General features: G+C 39.9%; 1 protein-coding gene across 4 annotated transcripts; it reads left to right on the top strand.

Annotated features, from left to right (window-relative positions):
- The first annotated feature begins 1,580 nt into the window (after positions 1-1,580).
- Positions 1,581-15,965, top strand: recql (RecQ helicase-like). 4 transcript variants are annotated; one of them, XM_041964402.1, is made up of 16 exons: positions 1,581-1,660; positions 2,286-2,369; positions 3,524-3,760; positions 3,838-4,017; positions 4,159-4,265; positions 5,535-5,733; positions 5,863-6,029; positions 6,383-6,464; positions 6,629-6,777; positions 7,276-7,393; positions 7,491-7,629; positions 7,736-7,827; positions 7,963-8,179; positions 9,737-9,866; positions 12,004-12,141; positions 13,834-13,969. In XM_041964402.1, exons 2-15 carry the CDS (start codon positions 2,357-2,359, stop codon positions 12,106-12,108), a joined length of 1,935 nt encoding a protein of 644 aa, XP_041820336.1. In that variant the 5' UTR covers positions 1,581-1,660; positions 2,286-2,356; the 3' UTR covers positions 12,109-12,141; positions 13,834-13,969. The 4 variants fall into 4 exon arrangements, with proteins under 4 accessions (XP_041820336.1, XP_041820335.1, XP_041820333.1 ...); XM_041964401.1 differs by having other exon boundaries at positions 11,977-12,141; XM_041964399.1 differs by lacking the exon at positions 12,004-12,141 and having other exon boundaries at positions 13,834-15,965.
- Positions 15,966-20,148: the final 4,183 nt, after the last annotated feature.

Here is a 20,148-nt window from a genome sequence, read left to right as displayed (position 1 = left end):
CGACAACTTTTTCATCGTTCTTTGGTGTTGCGAAGTGGGAGGAGCTGTTTTATTTATTTGAACTGCATCTCGCCTGCAAAGAGGACAAGATCAGGCTGCAACAGGGTGCAGTGACAAAAAGCTGCAGCCAAGTGGGAGGGTTTCCAATAGCCTTGTTAGATGCATCTGTAGGCTACCTCTAGTTTACAAATGATGTTAGAGAGCTATGGTTGAAGAAATCGTGTATGTATTCTCTTTCTATGATGCTATGTGATATGTGTTTTTTCTCAGTGTGACATAGATATAGAAAATTACTCTGTGCAGTCTTTTTTCTGAACTGTCTTTGGATCAAGTCTGACACAAATCTAACTGGCATGCATTGTGCAGGCCTGGCTCATGTTGAATGTCACGCACAGTTGGAGTACTTCTACTGCTTGGATGATTATGCTCTCCCAGTAGAATCATCAGTACGACAGACTAAACTCAAAAAATCTGGATCTTATATAGTCAACAAAGTGTACATAAAAACTTTGTGGAAGTCTCCAAAGGTGCAATTTTCAAAAGTTGCAAAGTGTGATGTCCAACCCTGATATTAACATTATTTTAAGAATTCTACTAGATTCAAGACTGCAGTGTTGAGAAAGCTGAAAATACAATCTATTTTAAAGGGCCAGTGTGTAGGATTTAGTGACATCTAGTGGTGAAGTTGGCTTCTCTGATGTTGCATTAATGTCTTGATCCTTCAACATATAACGTTAGTATTCCCCAATGTCATTTTTTTAAAAGTTGTGTCATTATTTCAGATGCCTTGGTCCCAGAAGCTGTTTTGAATTCACTGCAGCTCAACAGCACCTATGACTAGCATCTTCTCCATGGCAATGGCGGCCTAAGGCTCTTGGGTATTCTGTGAATGTGACCTGCCCCCCCACACTTAAATTATGAACAAAATATGATTTATCAGATACAAAGTTGAAATATTTAAAACCTGGCCATAACATAAATCTATAGGATGGATAAATCTGGGAGAGTACCGCATTTCTATGCAAGGTAACACTGAAGATCTAGTTTAAAGAAAACACTGAAATAAGAAAAAAAATGGGAAAAGACAATGGAACCAGTGACTGCTTCCACTTCAGTCTTTTATAAGGTTACTTATAATGTTAGCATCACCTGCAGTCGAACGCATATCATAAATCTGCTCTACTGGTACATTACACACCGACTGGATTGCATGTCATGTCAAGCATATTTACCGAGAAGGAGAAGCATTTCAACTCTCATTTTCACTGAACATGTTTCTTGAACATGTTTTTTTGAATGCATCACACGTAGGGCTGATGGGATATTGTTGTCCCGTGTTTACTCTGTCAGGCATCGCTAATGTGAACACAACATCTTTATTTTTTTTTTGCTTCAAACCAGGCCTCAGGCGTTATGTATGAATCATAGATAACTTAAGTTTATATTCATGAAACACATAAAAAATGAGCCATGCTTATTACGGTTTGTCAATGCTGCAGCAGGAGGGAGGTGATTTGTCGGTACCCTGTGAGGATAAACCCAGGGCAGTAATATCAGGGAAAAACACCCTCGACCCTTTAGCTGGCGTGTTTTTCAACCGGCGGTCTGTATGGCAACCGTGAAGTAGATTCAGAAACAAGGAAGGATCCCGGACTGAATGGTTAGCCCACTTTTCTACTTTCTGCTTTTTGAAAGCCTTGTCCCAGACATGTAAGCTAATTTAACTTACAGCAGAGATGGAATGTAGTTATCTAGTTATCTAGAGAGGAGGGTAGTGGCATGAGCCTGAGATGCAGCATGAACATGGTGCGTCGGTGTTTAATCTGTTGATTAAAGTGACCGAAGAGTTCCGTGATGAAGCAGCAGAAAGCTGTCGAGTGGAATCTGAGTTAGCTCACGTTAAGATGCATCAGTTATGGCCAGAGAAGTGGCTACATGGTAATGGAACAAAATGTGGTATTTTATGCTGCATTGTAGCCACAATTAATCTGTAGAGAGTAGTGATAGTCTGAATCACCAGAACTTGTCGCATTGCTCTTTTTGCACTGGGCCCTGGCGGCTGAACATTGGAAATTAACGTAGAATATGAGTTCCACTGAAACTAAACGTAAAAATAGAGACAAGTAATAGCTAAATTATCTGACCACCAATAATAAAAGTGCAGTTAGATACCTGCAGTAGTCCCGATTTTGATCTCCGTATATCTTTGTGAAATGTGACTTTTGGGTCCAAAGGTAATAGCACTTCAAAACTGAATTTGTTGACTGTGTTTTTCTCTCTTACAGGGACTCATACAGTTACACCTCTCTGACAGTGTGATTGTTGTCTCCTTTCGGAGCAAAGAAGTCTGAGAAATATGGATGATGGTGGTGAGTCTGTGCTTTTAAGCCATGAAACAAACTGTTGAGATATTTAGTCACTGGACTACTTTGCATTAGTTTGGTTTTCATGAAAAATGAGCCATAGAAATAGTCACAGGGTCCTCTGTTGTACAACTCAGATTCCCAATAAGTTTTGTAGCAGTGTAAAACGTACAGAAAAACAGGATGCAATCATTTACAGAGGAACTGAGTTCACCAACAACGAATTTACAAAGTGTTGCCAAGCCCATGCAGTAATATCCTTTTATGAATTGTGCTTCACAAAGTGGAGAACCTCATCCCATACTTGCTTGTGAACAACTGAGTCTTTTGAGGATGCTCCTTTCATACCCAATCATGATACTATCACAGGTGTTTTTGGAGCATTCCACAACTTTCCCAGTCATTTGTTGCTCCTGTCCCAACTTGTTTGAAATGTGTATGTGTGGTATATGCTTTCAAAAATCAATGAAGTTGATAAGGTCAAACATTAAATATATTGTCTTTCAGTATTTCATTATTTGTCAAAAAGTATTAGCAAATTGTCACATAATGTTTAATTTATGTTTTACACAACATTGCAACGGTTTTGGAATCAGCGTTGTCATCCTGCGATTGCTTTTATATGAGGGGAGGTTGATTTAATGGGGGCTGATGGCAGATAACACTCTGCATCGTCTGTATCGGCTGCTCGGGAGGTACAAAACAAAGGAGTGGGATCATTAGCTGTGGAGGTGTGATCCTCTGAGGATTACTACATGTGCAGGTGTGAGACCTGGCAGTCTCCTCCCTGTTCACACTATCAGGATAACTCCACTGAGAGAACCTGCTGCATGTTACTCTATGAACATCTCGTCTATCTCTGTGTCCTCATTTTTAAAACAGAGAAACAGGAGTCACTTTACATCCTTTTCAAGTTGTGAAATTAAAGAATAAAGTCACACGGAGTCAGATATACATACATATAGATGTATAAAAAAAATCTTGACCTCACTAATTTGTAAACCCTGCCTATGTTCAGAAGTGAAAATTAGTCAAATAGGCTCTGTTTCACATCTCTCGCAACTGTCTGACCTCCGTTCACATACCCATGTCAACATCATATCAGCTTGAAACTGTGAAACTGTTGCCAGCTGTATTCCTGGTGTGTCGTCCCTGTTCAGATGCGCAGGCAGAGCTGGACTCGGTGGAGGCAGAGCTGAAGTTGGTGGAGTTGCAGATCACGGAGCTTCTGGAGAAGCAGACCGAGCTGACTACTCGTAAGAATGCTCTGCTGCTGCAGCTGGAGGAGGCTGTTAATGCTGCACAGCCATCATCCTCTTCAACCTCATCCTCCTCAAAGTCATATGGAGCTGATCCAGTAATGAGCAGGCAGGAGATGAAGCGCTATGATAGCACAGGTACTGTACACACATGGCTTTACAATTAGCCAATAGGATTGTGTGTTGAGCTGTGTTAATCTCTTGATGTTTGGTAGATTTTCCATGGTCCAAAGAAGTGGAGAAGCACCTGAAGGATTCGTTCCTTCTCTCCAAGTTCAGACCGCTGCAGCTGAGGGGCATCAACCTGACACTGTCAGGCAGAGATCTGTTCCTGGTGATGCCCACAGGAAGAGGAAAAAGCCTCTGCTACCAGCTTCCTGCGCTCTACTCCAAGGGTAGCGTAGACTCCGAGCCTGTCCTTACACTGCTTATGTTCCACAACACTTAACAATTTATAAGATGATTCTGTTTGTTTGGTCCTGCTGTAATCACATCACATGTATGTGTGTGTGTGCATGTACGTGTGTGTTTATCAGGTTTTACATTGGTAGTCACTCCCCTGGTGTCCCTGATGGAGGACCAGATCATGTACCTGAAGTCTATCAGCGTGCCAGCAGTCATGCTGAATGCGTCGAATACCAAGGTAACAACTGGTAGCTGTGTTCTGCTTATTTATTTCACTTCTGCTCACCTTTCAGCCTGCTGATCTCTTCTCACACTACTCAGTGACAGAGCCTAAGATTCTAAAGAACATGCTAATGAACAATGTTGACTTTGTGGACTGTGGATTATGTGATTAAATTTAGATACATTTTCTGCTGTTGATGTTTTTAAAATGTATTTTTTCAAACTTGGCCAAGAAAGCCAAAAATATGTTGGAAGAACAGCCACAATGACATGAGAGGATGTTTTGTAATTTGGGTGAATTTACCCTTTTAAGATTCCAACTTTTCTGCCATCTGCTGGATTGGAACAGCTTCACAGTGCAAACTGTTTGCAGCGTCCACCCACAGTGATCCCATTCCCATCTATTCTGATCCTAACCAGTAGCTGCTGTATGCAAAGTTTGAAACAACTGGACGTTACGCATTTCTGATTTTTGTCAGGCAGGTGTATGTGTGCACCTGATACGTGCAGGAGATGTGTTGTTGCTCGTGGTCATGCTATCAGTGTTATTTTAGGAGGCTTTGCAATGAATTCCCCAGCTTTCCTCCTGTTTTGGGACTGCTGTGGCATTTTGTTTTTGCCTTGATCACTCTTGTGCTGATGTCAGACTGTGGGTCTTGTACTTGTGCTGATTTTACTTTTGTCAGTTAGACAAACAGTGACACATAGTCTGTATTAAATATGAAGGGTAAAATGCCTCAGAAGATTCAAAATATGTTTTTCTACATTTACATATATACTCAGTAAATGCGCTGTATGTAATCTGAATTGTGAGGTGAGTCTGAGCCTATATTTGTAGGGCATTACTGCATTTATATTACAGGCTCTTGTTTATGCATGTCTGTTGTGTGTTTGGGTCTGTACTTCCTTCACACATGCAGGTGCTGTGTCATATTTACTCTAAGCTGCTGATCAAAATGTGTCAGTGAATCACTTGACTGTTTCTTTTTGCCAGCATGGCAGAAAAAAAGTGACTCAGAAGGGTCCACAGTGGAGTCATATATGTGACGTGTTGTATTATGTGAACTTTTGGAAACACAGGCACAAATTAAAGGGCAACAGAACAGTTTTTCCTACTGAGACTAATCAGACTAGCTTGTTTTAGTTCATCAAACTGGTATTAGAGAACAGTTTTCTAAATGTATTTACATCTGTCTGGATGATAATGTTTTGGTGTGAAGTGTCACCTTTCATAGTGTGAAAAAATGTAACTACACAAAATATCAATATATATTTTTTCCAATAGGAGCAGGCCAAGACAGTCATGGCTGGAATGACGGATCCCAAGGCCCCTTTCAAGCTGCTGTATGTGACTCCAGAGAAAATCGCCAAGAGCAAGCTGCTCATGTCTCGTCTGGAGAAGGCCTACAACGCAAACCTGCTGAGTCGAATCGCTGTGGACGAGGTGCACTGCTGCAGTCAGTGGGGACATGATTTCAGACAAGGTCAGAGGTCCCCCTTATGACGGTGGGGCAGTGTGGAAGTATAGCTCTTTCAAGACAACCTAACTAACCCCCTTCTGATCAAATTCTAGATTTATCTTAGTTAATGAAAATGTGTGTATCCCTACACAGATTATAAACTGTTGGGCATCCTGAAAAGGCAGTTCCCTAAAGTCCCACTTCTCGGGCTCACAGCCACAGCAACCAGCAGCGTCCTCAAGGACTGTGAGAAGATCCTGTGTGTGAAACAGCCAATCACACTCACGGCATCCTTCAACCGACTCAACCTCTACTACGAGGTGGTAACCCTGGCAACTGCACTCTCTCACACACACACACCTTTCAGCCACCTGCTTCATACACAAATACAAACACCAAATGTCTCTCTGTCAAGCACCTGCTCTGCACACAGCTGTCTGACCTTTCAAAATCACCTGCACTGCCTTGCATTTGCTTAAAAACATGGAAGATCTGAAGAAGAAACACACTGTTATTTTATTTAGCCTATTACTGAAAAAATACTGTAACATATAAAAACTACCTCTGTGGATACCTGTCAAATTTAACAAATGTAACAACTCAGTCTCACTCCCTGATAGAAGATGCTACAGTGACAATACCAAGACACACCAAGAGTATGTTTGTTTCTCAGGTCCGTGTTAAAGATTCTGACAGTGATGCATCAATAAATGACATCGCATCTCTCATCAAGAACAGATACAAGGACCAGTCAGGTACAGCAACAAGCAAGACTGACAAGACTAAAATCTGTGAAATGCATCACCTTATGGCTAATATGCTCAGATGTTTAAAGTGATTCCTAGATATTACTGAACAGATTATTTGAACTGTATATACTCACATACAGACCAGTCATACTCTGATGTGTGTGCCACAGGGATCGTCTATGTGTTCTCTCAGAAAGATGCAGAGACTGTGTCCTCTGAACTGCAGAAAAGAGACATCCTGGCCTATCCCTACCATGCTAACATGGACCCTGACGATAAGTCCCGTGTTCACCGCAAATGGACCTCCAACATAATCCAGGTATTTGGATGTGACACACCCATTGGTATTTTGTCGGGGGGGGTCTTTCTAGAAGCACTGGGCCAAGGTTTGCGTTGTTCTCTGGTTTATGGTGGCAGGGATGATGATAGTAAAAGAAGATGAGCTCTTTATCCTCTTATACCAGTGAATTATTCAGCACTCAGTGTAAGAATCAGTGCACAGTCAAAACACAGTAACTAAAACTGGATTGTGACCACAATCTCACTTTCACATTTCATATACCATATAAAAAATGATAATGCCGTAGAAATCAGGTTGCAACTTACTACTTTTCAATCAAATAACCTATGAACCTATGAAAAATCCCCAAATAAGTTCTATTTTCTCTGACCAGTAGCCCAAAACCCATTTGGCATTTTCAATTAAGTAATATTTCAGTTCTACATATTGGTATGACTGCCTTGCAGTTAAAAAAAGAAAAAAAAAAAAACACACCTTCTGTTCTATTTAAACATGTACATGAATGTGTTGTCCTAGGTGGTGGTAGCCACGGTGGCGTTTGGCATGGGCATTGACAAGCCTGACGTAAGGTTTGTCATCCACCACACCATCAGCAAGTCCATCGAGAACTACTATCAAGAGAGTGGACGTGCAGGTAGACACAATTTCACTTCTATCAGGACAGAATACCAGTTCATAACGCTGTAGTAACGTTTGCAAATATACAACATGAAAGTTGTGTGTGTCTCCAGGTCGAGACGACAGACCGGCAGACTGCATAGTGTACTTTGGCTTCTCTGACATCTTCAGGATCAGCACCATGGTGGTGATGGAGAATGTCGGTCAGCAGAAACTGAGGCAGATGGTTGACTACTGCCAGAATATCGACAGGTAGCCTGGACACACCAACATTCTCAGTACTTCACAAAGCATGACAGAGAATGGCTTACACACCGTGACTTGAATGCCTCTTGAGTTTCATGTTTGCCCTGTGAAGGTGTCGGCGCTCTCTTATGGCTGTTCATTTTGATGAAGTGTGGGACGATGAAGGATGCAACCAGATGTGTGACACCTGCCGCAATGCGAAAGGTGTCTTACTTGGATCACACATGCAATCATTTTTTTTATTAAAACATGTGGCATGCACGTATAACATATGGATATGAAAATAAATAAAGTATAAATAAATTTCAGTTAGAGATCATTTGATTTCTACCACTCCAGACTTCACCACGGTGGACATTACCCAGCATGCCAGGCAGGTGGTGGAGATTGTGGAACTAGCAGCGTCCATGGATGAAAAGCTGACTCCTCTGAAGCTGGTGGTGGCGTGGATGGGGAAAGGCCCAGCCAAGCGCAGGAAAATGATCCAGACCACCACACTGTCTCGGCTGCAGGCTGAAGCTGTGATCGTGTTTCTGCTGCTGCAGGGATATCTCAGGTGATTCATCTCATGTACTGTTGTTGTATTCATTCCGTTTGTACATTATGATGGAAACAGATTTCGAAATGTATGAGGCTGAACACCTAAATCAGCTGTTGTAGGCCTTCTATCCATCGGCACAAAATAATAGCGGTAAACCAAACTCTGTCACCAGCTACGTTTCTCTCAGGTCTGGGATATCCTGTCACTTCTCCAAATTTGACATGATTAAAAGTCCCTTTTTCATATCCAGCGATGGAGTTCAAATCAATCATCAAAACCCTCTGCAAAAACGGGCAAGATGTGAGCAAGCACCATCCCCATCTCAGCCTCAGTATTTTGTGTCACATGATTGAATGCTTTAGCAGTAAGCTGTGTTCTAAGCAGGATAATATGCAGCACGCAGTGAGGGGTGGTTGCTATGCAGCGTACTCTGTTTACTTTCAGTTCCGCTGTGCAGTGAGAGCAGTGGCAGGAGAGAGTAGACTCATTTTAAATCAATGAAATATGTTTTAATCATTATTTTGTGTCATATTATTGAATGCTTTGTAAGCAGGATAATGTAGAGTGAGCGCTTTGCATCGGGCTTCCATCTCCTGTCAGGTCTATAATCCAGTGCATTGCAAAATAAGCAAATGAAATAATGTCCTTTCAATCAATGAAAAGTGAAGTTGTATGTGGAGTTTTGGTGCCAGCCTACGTGTCCTGGAAGATGTCAATGTCCCAGACAAATGGACGAAATTCCAGTCATATATTTTCTGATAATGGGCCGTTTTTCCCCATGTTTTTGTATCCAAGTGACTAATGGAGACAGCAGTTTTAAAATGTTTTTTCAGTATTTAGCGAGAGTGCTGCAGCAGGGAGATATGACACGGACTGCGATGTAATCCCTGGAGTTTGCACACCTTCAGTGAACGTCCACTAAAAAGTGCCACTGACAGCCTCAAGTTGTTATTGTAAGTGTCTTACAACATTATGGAAAGGATCACCACAGAGATACCTTTTCGTTAAAGAGCAAGATCCTTTTTTTAACCATAAACAACTGTTATATCACTCCTGCCAAAGCCCCCCGGATCTTTGGGTCCATGAACAAACTAAATGTATCCACCATGCCCTCAGCTGGAATGTCAACGATGCAGAGCTGTGTCTGATACAGATCGGTCAGACACATTTTTACTTCTTCACTCTTTTGTTCGTAGCTCCATCATATGACTTTGTCAGGTAACCTTAGTTTGTCTTTACTGTGACAGACAGTCAGGCTTTGTAGACTATGAATCACATGGAGGCTGGTGGTTTGGGCTTAGCATGGTGCAGCTTGCTAGCAGAGCATTCCTCTGGACTCCAGACATTCGGGCATTTATGCAAGACTTATGTGTGTCTAACCGGTAAAGAGTTTGATCGCGCAGGTACATCTGTTAATATTGAACAAAAATGATTAGCTGACTGGTAATTGGGCTACTCTTCGTCGATACTTTGTAAAAATAATAACATGATGTTGATTGATATTGAACACACTTTACTCAGCTCTGTAATTCTTCCTTATCTGCATGATTGGCTTCTGTCTGCTGCCTTTAGGGAGGATTTCAGCTTCACTCCATACACCACCTATGTTTACATGAAACTGGGCCGCAAAGCTCCTCTGCTGAAGAATCAGACTCACACACTCAGCATGAAAATGAGGACAACAGGGACTGTGTCTGCTGTGGTGAGTGAAGGCTGCCTACTGTGATATCTCTCAAACACATGTTCCACAGTATATTGCATCATATGTTTGTGTGTGTTGTTTGCTGCAATTAGGGAGGGCTTTTTAAAACTCAGGTTCACCTCTGCTCAAAATGTAACCAACGACTACACAAATATCATTCTTTTTCTAATTTCTTAAATTCCAAGTTAAGTTACTCTGTTAAACTTCTCCAGTACTCCCTTGTATGTGCTCATGTTCTTAAAAACAGTTCAACATGGTATGATGTGAGTTTTAAAAAGCCTCTCCTCAGTCAGGGGTGGTTAATATGAAAAAAAAAGATGAGCACAAGACTCGCTTCAAATAGCGTTATTCCCAGCTCTGTAAGTTTAGAAAAATCAACAGTAGAATGTTCTGGGTGTAGGGTTTATGACCGGGTCCAGTTTAACACTGAAAGTTATGGAAGAATAGGCAACTTTCCCATTAAACCCACTATATCATGAGCTAATTTAGGAGCTGAAAAGCAAATGTTTGAGCCAGTGTGGTATTCACATGAGTGATGTGGCTTTGGTAAAGTCCAGCTTATACTGGAGGGTGGCACACGAGTAAATGTATTGCTCTTCTCTGCCACCTTACATGGTGTCATACTGGCCTCCACATGCTGTAAGAACAATTTGTCTGTGACAAGCAAGTCATGGACAAAAATTGTGTCACTGCAGTAGATGTTGGGCTCTTCTTTTTATTGCATCGACTTTAGTGCTTAACATTTTTTTTGTGTTCCTCCTGTGTTTGTGTATTAATGTGATTTTTTTCTTCCAGTCCTCTCTGTTAGTGAAATCTCTCTAAGCAGCTTCTACTTCCTTCAATGTGTGGCTGATGTGTCTTTTCTCCATGTCATTTTGAAATGTTCTCACACATTTTGTGATTATTTTTAAAAATCCATAGAGGTAAGACATAATTGAACAGAAGATGAATGTTGTTGGGACTTTGACACTGCACGCTGATAAACATTAAGTCTCTACTAAAGCCTGTTTGTCCACATAGTGATTCCAGGAATTGGGGGTTTTTATTTTCATTTGTGTGATCTTTAAAAGAAAAATAACCTTCACATCACTACCACACAGCTGCTCATGAAGATCATTAGTCCTCTAACATGAGAAATAATAGATTAAATTGCTGTAGTTGATGTAGATTCCACTGCTGCTCTACACATCAGAAAGTAGCTCATTTTGGTTTGGTTTTGTTGCTTAATTTTGCCACTGTGATTGGCACAACTGTTAAAAACAACCATACTGGCATTAGAACGCTGCATGTAGCTTAGTTAACAGTGAGTTTTAAATTATGACTGAAGTGATCAGTTGAGTAATTTGACCAAAATTAATTATTCAAAAGTCATCTTTAAAATGATCCATTTGAGACAGTACATTTTTGAAAGTGTGAAGATTAATTCTCGTGAACAGTAGTTTGACAAAACACTCTTAACTCAAAGTCCACTTGCTGCTTTATTCTGTATTTGGACTTTTAACCACTTATCATGGTTTTCATCAGCAACTTGAACTGCTGATGAAGAAAAGTTTGTCAGTGGACCTTAATTTGAAATTGTTTTGTTCAAGCACACATTGTAACCTTAAAGTCAAAGAGTCATTGAAAAATAGTCAGCCCCAGTAATCATGTAATCATTGCATTAGATACTGGCTGGCAGGGTGGGAAATGAGCGCCAGCCACCAGCCACATGTAGATATCAGGCACAAAATCATTCTTTACTGTTGAGTGGCTGAATTAACACTTATATATCAGTAGCTGGTAGATGTTCACATTTTAAAAAGCTAATTTCCCACCCAGCTGGCTGGTACGGCAAAGATCCTCAGAAAGTTGATTGGAGTCAATATTTCACAATTGGAAAATCATCCGTGCAGGTCCTAAAACTGTTCCATACAGATCTGTTTAGGTTGAGCAAGGACCCTGGAAGATGATGTGATCTGAATACAGAAAGGGCCTCGGGATCCCTAGCCTTGACTGTTGTGATGATGAATGGAGGATTCTGTCATTTATGTCCTGTCTAGACTTGAGTGTCCAATGTCCTCCCCTCTAGTGTTCCCTTGTCCAAACCATGTAGGTGTTTGCACCCTCTCAGGTGAAGACTGTTGTTAATGACCTGCAGGCAAAAGCTGTGAGAAGCCAGGGCAAAGCCCAAGAGGGAAAGAGATCAGTACAAAGTGGTGGAGACGGCCCTGTGTCCAAGAAAGTCAAGACAGACCTCCCTTAAACCCCCACCCTGTCCAGAGGACAAGCTGACAAAGTACAGTCATCATTCTTTATTCTGTTTATTACTGCTTCTGTTGGCATGGCACTGTCCAGACTCCATGCTTCACAGACTGTCTGAGTGCTGGAGGATTAATAGACACAGAGAATCTGTGTTTATTAATTTCAATGCATTTATTATTTTTAAAATTTTTATTTAAAAAAAAGATTATTGGCACCATGACCTCTTTTGACTGTTGGTCTGTTGGTATGGCCTCATTTGATAAGATGGTGTCACTAATTGCAAGAAAATATAAGATCAACTAATCTACCTCACTCTGCTGATGGATGCACTGTGGTGAACGCTCACTAGCTACCTAGCTTGCTGCTGCTATAATAATTGCTGTGGCCTTTTTTAAGATTCAGATCTTGATGAAATGTTGTGCAGCTGTATGTGGCTGCTTAAAATTGAAATTGAATAGATACATGGGCAACAAATCCAGAAATCTTCTTAGAAAGGAATCTGAGAAAACACCTTTAAAAGTCTCCCTTAGCTCATAGCATGCTAGTCGTCCAGGATGCTGCCTGCTCTAAAATGGAATCACAGTCTTATGATTGCAATTGTCCTCTGCACATTGGAACTGTATATATATAACTTAACTTTAAATGTGATTCAGCAGCATCACTTTCCTTATGTGGACTTTAAATTCTTCTGTGAAGATGTTTAGGGTTAGGGTGCTGTCAATTTTTTAAAAATCAATCTATATTGAAGAAGAAGTAGCACATAATCTAATCCTAATCTATATTGTAGAGTTAATGTTGCTCATTCATTCATGCGGTCTCTGCTGCTTCTTGAGTAACAGGAACAGGACAGACACTGGGTCAGATGGTCAGTTTAATTTAGGAGTACAAGGTACCACTTTGTAGTTTGCAGGTACACTATGAATTTTAAAATTTCAATCAGATCATTAGAAATCAAATATTTGTTTTGACATGCAAACAGTAGTTCAGCTTTCAAGTAAACACTGACAGCCTTAATATAAATACATTTTCAAAAAATACAATTCTAATAAATGAAAACTACTGATAACTACTATTATTACTTACAACTGAACCCATGAATCTTAATCCTAAACTATGTTGCCTCTGCTGCCTCACTAAGTGTTATTATCTGTTCAGCATGGTCCTCTAGTGTCCTCCATTTTGCATTAACCAAGAGAACAATAGCCTACTTTACTCATGCATTATTTCAGAGTGGCAGTGCAGTTTTCAAATGCCCCGCACTATGAGTACAAGACACAGCCTGTTTCACTTAAACAGTGAATTTTGAATGCGGACATATTACAGATGGAATGCTTAATTTTTTCACACATTCAAAATATTGTTTTTAAGTAGAATTATAAATGGCAGCCCTACCATCTAACTGACAATACTGACAGCTGTAAAGCATTTGAGCATTGTCCAGACCTACTACTCATGATCACTAGAAGCATGCTGCCACTAACTGTCACCAACATTTGCTCTGCTTACATGGTTTTAATATTCTCACTGACTACATAGAGAGGTAAGATAAACTGTACATCATCTATCCTGTTACTTTATGTAATTTTGCTGCATATTACTTTATAAGGATAAGTAATGCATACTATGGTGACTGCCTAAACTAGGCAGTTTCTCTTTAGAAGCATTTCCTCTGGGTTACACCAGCATGATATCTACTGTTGACTCACACTAGGTTTTGTGTTTATAGGACACAGCCGCTGTTAAAGCCAGTGAGGAGGCCGTCGATGTGACCTTTGACCCCACTGTCATGGACAACAGCTGTCCCCCACAACCCAAACAGAAAATATTTAAAGAACAGAGCAATCTGTCAAGGAAACTACATGTGAGACCAACCAGCCTGCCAGACGAACAGAGAGACAGAGAAAACAAACAGCTGGCAGACAGACAAGGAGAGGAAGTGGAGCATAAGAGGAGGCCTCAACATGCAATTGAAGTCGATGTTGAAATTAACATTATAGATAACAGTGATGATGAGAAAACACCATCACATCCAATTAAGCCTTGTTCCAAGCGTAAATCCACCACCCCTCAGAGAGTGAGGAGGAAGCCCTGTGCTAATGTAGCAGCAGCAGGTGTTCCATCTCCTCCCCCAGCTGGGAGCATCTCCACCAACACTGTGCCCAGCTCTTCATCCCAGGCCTCCATCATCTCTGAGACTGCAGTCGAGGAACTCTGTAACCTGAGGAACTATTACAGCAAACAGCTGAGGAGAATAAACTATGTTTCCCATGAGTACCTGGGGCAGCCCACAGAGGCAGGAGTGCTGGCATGTATCAGGGAGCCTCTGAGGACCCTCCGTCTGCCCCGCAGGGAAACCATTGCCCAGACGGCACGCAGCCTGTGGACACGAGTCAGTGGCCGGAGCAAGTTGCTTCACCGGTGACATCACATAAGTTCAGTCAGCATTTAGATGTGGTGTTTGTAGGTGTATCACAAAATGTTTGCAACTGCTGTTGGTCATCACAAATGTTTTCTCTGCTGTCACAGTTAAAGAAACCAGTATGTGTAGGATTTTAAAATGTCCTGCTGGCTGCCTATCACCCCATAAATGTGACCTGGGAACTTTGATGAATGGGCTGAAAGCAACATATTTGATTGTCGTATTTTTGTACAAACAAAAGCAAATGCTTTGAGAACAATTTAGACAATGTTCTGATGGCTGAGAGACAAGTTCAATGTTTCATACCTCAGCTGCTGGGTTGTTAATTGATTAAATGTTGTGATGTATGAAGTTCTGGACCAAGATTTAAAGCTATACTTCTCTTTTCTGCTGTCTTTGTCAACAAAATCCTGACAAACTAAATAACTGAAAGCCAAAAATGGGACGGATTTTGATTAGCTCGATTTGGGGTGTTTATAGGAACTGGGATGAGTTCACGTACATGCAGTGCAATTATTGAGAAACCAGTAAATTTAAAGTCTAAAACTGAAATTAAATGGCATGTTTTTTTTCTGCTACCACACACAGATCTGTAAATTATATATCCTGTGTTGTCGTTTGAAGAAATGAGAACCCTAAAGGGAGACATCTGTTTTAGTTTTATAATGGCATCCCAACCTGCATCTACCATAAATGCTGCTGGTTCTCTGCCAATATGAGCTGTCCATGTGTGTTGTGTTGTCCTGTTGAATGCGTTACTAACCAACCACTAACTAACCACTGCCAAAGTGCACTGCTAACATTATTTTTCAGGCTAGTTAGCCAGCAACCATCAGTTGAGATGCTAATAGTGTGCTCCTCATTCTACAATATGGCTGCTAACAGAAGTCTTCCTTGGCTTGTGAGCTACAGTTCAAGTTTTTTTTTTTTTTTTTTGTTAGTTTGTGACTGTGCTGGCTCAGCTGTCAAACACAGCCTGCCCCTGTTTAGAGAGCAAAGGACCATTTGTAATATTTCCTCAGTTAGCTTTTTCCCCTTTTTTGGTATAAAAAACTTTGAGAATGCATTTAAAAATCACTTTGATTTAAAAATAAGTTTTGACTAAAAAAAGATGACTAATGATGACTAAAAAATGAGTAATTGTGACTGCAGTTGCATATTAAGTTAAACTGTAGCGAGAATAATTGTTATGGTATCTTCGAGACCTTTTTCATGTGTTGCCTGATCTGTTGAACCATCAGATCTCAATTTGTCAAAGTCCTCATAACAAATTTTGTTTTGCTGAAGGTTCTAAATTCTGCTCTTGCTCCCATCTCATTCTCAGAGAGAAGAAGAAATTGAGAGGACTTTTCGAACATGTATGGCTCTATATATTATTTGTAAGAGTTGGTGTGTTTAATCAGCCTATGAGGAATAAATCTTAAGGTGGCATATGCATTTCTTCAGTTATATTGACTGTACACTGTTGGTAAAATCTCAAAACCCCTCACATTTCATCAGCAGTTTGAAATTCAATTCAAATTCAAATGGAAAGCGGATTGAAACTTTATGCTGAGCTTTTTCTAATGTTTTCCTGTGATGAGTTTCTCTCTGTCTCAGGAAGTTTCAGTGACAATTAACTATCACATTGTTTTATTTTAATTTTGGTTAATTTTATGAAAACAACAAGCACTATTGTTATAATAAATATAGACTTGTATATATATAAATATATAGTATATATATATATATAAAATATATTTTCTGTTTTTCTATTAGCTATAATGTAAAAAAAAAGCTTTTGTCATGATACACTGTATATCTTTCTGTGTTTAGGTAATTCTCAAAGAACAATAATAAACTTTAATTATACAGCACTTTTCTTAACAGGGTTACAAAGTACTTCACAGAAAAACAAAAAGACAGACAAATGCAGATAAAGAACAGCAGATAAAGAAGAGCCAAATAAAAACATAAAACATTCACTGCAAAAAAGGTGTAAAATCCCTACAGAAAAGTATTGTAAACACAAAAACATATATTTTTTGCTTAAATCACAGTGAACTTTTGTAAACTATTAAACATAATGTTTTTGTTAAATTTACAACAACAATATGTAATTACAATCAAATTTATCTGTTAAAACTACAAATATAGGAAATAAAACAGAGAAATACTGTAATACTCAAAACAAAACAATTTGGTTGATTTGACATGCAAATATTGTAAAAACTATGGTTTTAGTCAGTTGTGTTTACGTTTATGCTGTAGGCATACTTTTAACATGATTGATGAAACGATGCAAATTCAAGTAGGTCTATAAGGTTTTCACAAAAAAAAAAATCATTGTGAACCTGAGAGGTTGCCTTTCTATTTATACATAAAATATAGAATTACAATACCAATGTTTTTACAATTTAGGCGATCTGTAGCGTTGAAAGTATTGATAGGCTATATGCAAAGTAACACTTCTGTTTAGTCCTAATCCTTGCATGCTTTATGTTTCTTTTATTCTTGAAATTTCAATGTTTTAATGTGCCTCCTCTAACCACAGACTTGTACTCTACATATTTTCTCATTGTGCACTGAGTCCGCCTAATTTTGATTTAGATTTTGAATTTAAAAGTGCGCAGCTGAAGCTTGTGTTTGATTGGATGATGACGTGAGACCGGGTCACCTGACTTCGTTAACAAGCCGGAGCAGCGGATCTGCGGAGAAGCAGGAGCAGAGCGGAGACTTCGGACAACTTTGTCAGAAGTCTACAATTTTAAGAAGTTTGTTGGTTGAAGTTTGTGGCTGTTCCATCGGAAATTGGAACGTTTGCACGGTAAGCTGCACATTTAGGCTACTTTTTTTCAAAACGAAAATGTTTGCGGAAAGCGCATGGTGTAAGCTAGCAGTAGATAGTTAGTATAATTAGTTCAGCTGGAAAGCTCAGAAGTCCCTTGAAATCCTAAAAATGATCACCTGCGTCTTTTGTAAAAAGCAATTGGATACATTAAGAGGATATGTACTACATTGCAGAGTGCATAGGAATGAGCCTCATTGTGTTTTCAAATGTGTTGGCGCCAACTGCAGTAAAACATTTACCACGTACTCAGCTTTCAAGGGACATTTTTATCTTGTGCACGATGCACCTGCAGTGTAAGCCGCTCCCAAAGCTGTTGTTGCAGATTTAAAATGTGCAATTTCATTACGTGTCCGCCATTTTCACACAGCCTACACAATAACTAAAGTAACTTCTTTATTAAAAAATGATATGGGCCTAGCAGATGAAGCAGTCACTAAAATCTGTGAGTCATACACCAGAAATCAGACATTCGCAAAAATGTTTAAATACACGGAACCCCAAGAAGTGGTATTGGGAATGGATGAAAACATGACACAAAAAAGTGCTTGCTACATACCAGTGGCAGAGACTCTGAAGAACTTTTTACAGTCAGATTTATGGAAGAATACACAGTCACAACAGTTTGGAGATCCTGATGTAGAGGTTTTTACAGATTTATATGATGGACAAAATTTCAAATGTCACCAGTTCTTTAATGAAAACCCTGAAAGCCTCAAACTGACTTTGTACCAAGATTCATTTGAAGTTGTGAATCCCCTAGGTTCTGCTAAAAAGATGCACAAAGTACTTGCAGTGTACCCATTCATTTGCGTTCAAATACTGATAATATGTTGTTAGTCTTGTTGTGTGCTGAGAAGGACGTTAAGCATTTTGGAATAGCCAAAGTTTTCTCAGAGTTGTTGGCAGATCTGAAATCCTTGGAGACAGATGGAATAAATGTAGATGGAGAAACAGTAAAAGGGGGGCTTTACTGTATTGCTGGGGATAACTTGGGTTCTCATTGCATAGGTGGGTTTACAGAGAACTTTAGCTGCTCTCAAAATTTTTGCAGGTACTGTGAAATCACAAGAAGTGAGTTTGAGGCTGATCCGAATGCGTGTGGTCCTCCACGCACCCCAGAGACGTATGACGTGGCTGTTGCCGATCTCCAGGCTAAAAACATCCGAGACGTCAGAGGAATAAAGGTAAACTCTATCTTTAATACCCTTGAGTCTTTTCATGTATCCCAGCCTGGTCTCCCTCCTCTTTGAAGGAATCTTGTCCTATGATCTAGCACTGTACCTGAATAACATTATAAAAAACAAAAAATGGTTCACATACTCACTCTTGAACAGGCGTATCAAACAGTTTAAGTATAAAGGATCTGAAGCCCTCACAAAGCCATGTGCTGTCAAACCTGATGGAGCCAAGTTATCAGGGCAAGCCATTCAAAATTGGAATCTTTTGAGATTACTACCAGTTTTGATTGGTGACAAAGTGCAAAACCATGAGGATGAAGTATGGCAGTTAGCTCTCCAGCTAAAAGACATTGCGGATCTTATTTGTGCTCAGACATTTCCTTGTCCCAGATAGCGTATGTTGACATTTTGATACAAGAATATTTGGAGTTGAGAAAGATGTTGTTTCCTGTAATTCAACTAAAACCCAAGCACCACTATTTGCGCCATTATTCAGCACTGTTGTTGAAATTTGGTCCATTGATGAGGTTATGGACACTTGGTGTTTGAAAGTAAACACAGTTATTTTAAAAGATGTGCCAGACACTTGAAAAACTTCAGAAACATTTGTCAAACTTTGTCACAGCGTCATCAGATGTATCAGGCATATCTTTTAGCTGGGCAAGAATGCAGTAAACTACTGCAAGTGAGAGACTGCTGTGTTTTATTCCAGCCTCTACAGTGACACCATTAAACATGCAGTCAAGGAGTTAGCCTTTTCAGAAGGCAATACCACAGTTACCACAGACATTCAGTACAAGGGCACTGCATACAAAAAAAGGACAGTTTCTTGTGTACAGAAATGATGAGTATATGGAGTTTGGTGAACTTCTACTCATCTTGATTCAAAATGACACATCTTTGTATGTTTTGATGGCTATCCACAAAGGCGTCTTCCTCTCAGAATACCATCTGTATTCTGTGGCAAAGGACAGTCTTGGGTTACAGTGTATCAACATTAATGACCTGTCTGATTTCTATCCTTTGGTATCATACATTCTTGATGGATATCGAGTCATTCCACTAAAACACAGTATTTTGGCAAAATAAAGTCAAATTAAAGCTCACTCACTTCTCACTGTAAATAGTTTGACATTAATATAAATGCTACCTGATGCATGTCCCCGCTCTGTTAAGTGTATGTACTGTATATTTTTTCTGTTTGAAGGTGGCATTTCTTTTTTAGTGACTCAGAGCAAACCTTCCTAGATGTTGCATCATGGAAGTCCTACCAGAACTTCCAGCAGCAAACAAAAATATCCTGGTGGAGCACTTGCTGTCCATTGGAGTAGGGAAGTGTGATGATCTACGCTTTGTAACCGTGGCTGGTTTGATGACTGCATTAAGACCTGTACAAGCCAGAAAGCCTCTGTCTGTTTGGAAACAGAAATGTAAGTAAAAACACCATACACCACTACAGAACTATTCAAAATCAAAAGCAGACATGGACATTGTGTAATATTGTAGAGTGTGAATCATAATCTTATTTCTTTGTCATTTAAAGACCAAACTCCTGAAAACAGCTCACTGACATCTGTGGAAGCCTCACCTACCCAATCGCTGTCATCGCTCTCT

The sequence above is a fragment of the Chelmon rostratus genome, chromosome 22 (genome assembly GCF_017976325.1).
Source record: "Chelmon rostratus isolate fCheRos1 chromosome 22, fCheRos1.pri, whole genome shotgun sequence".
Taxonomy (NCBI): Eukaryota; Metazoa; Chordata; class Actinopteri; order Chaetodontiformes; family Chaetodontidae; genus Chelmon; species Chelmon rostratus.
The sequence above is the reverse complement of the archived record's forward strand: the minus strand, read 5'-3'. Positions and strand labels throughout refer to the sequence as shown.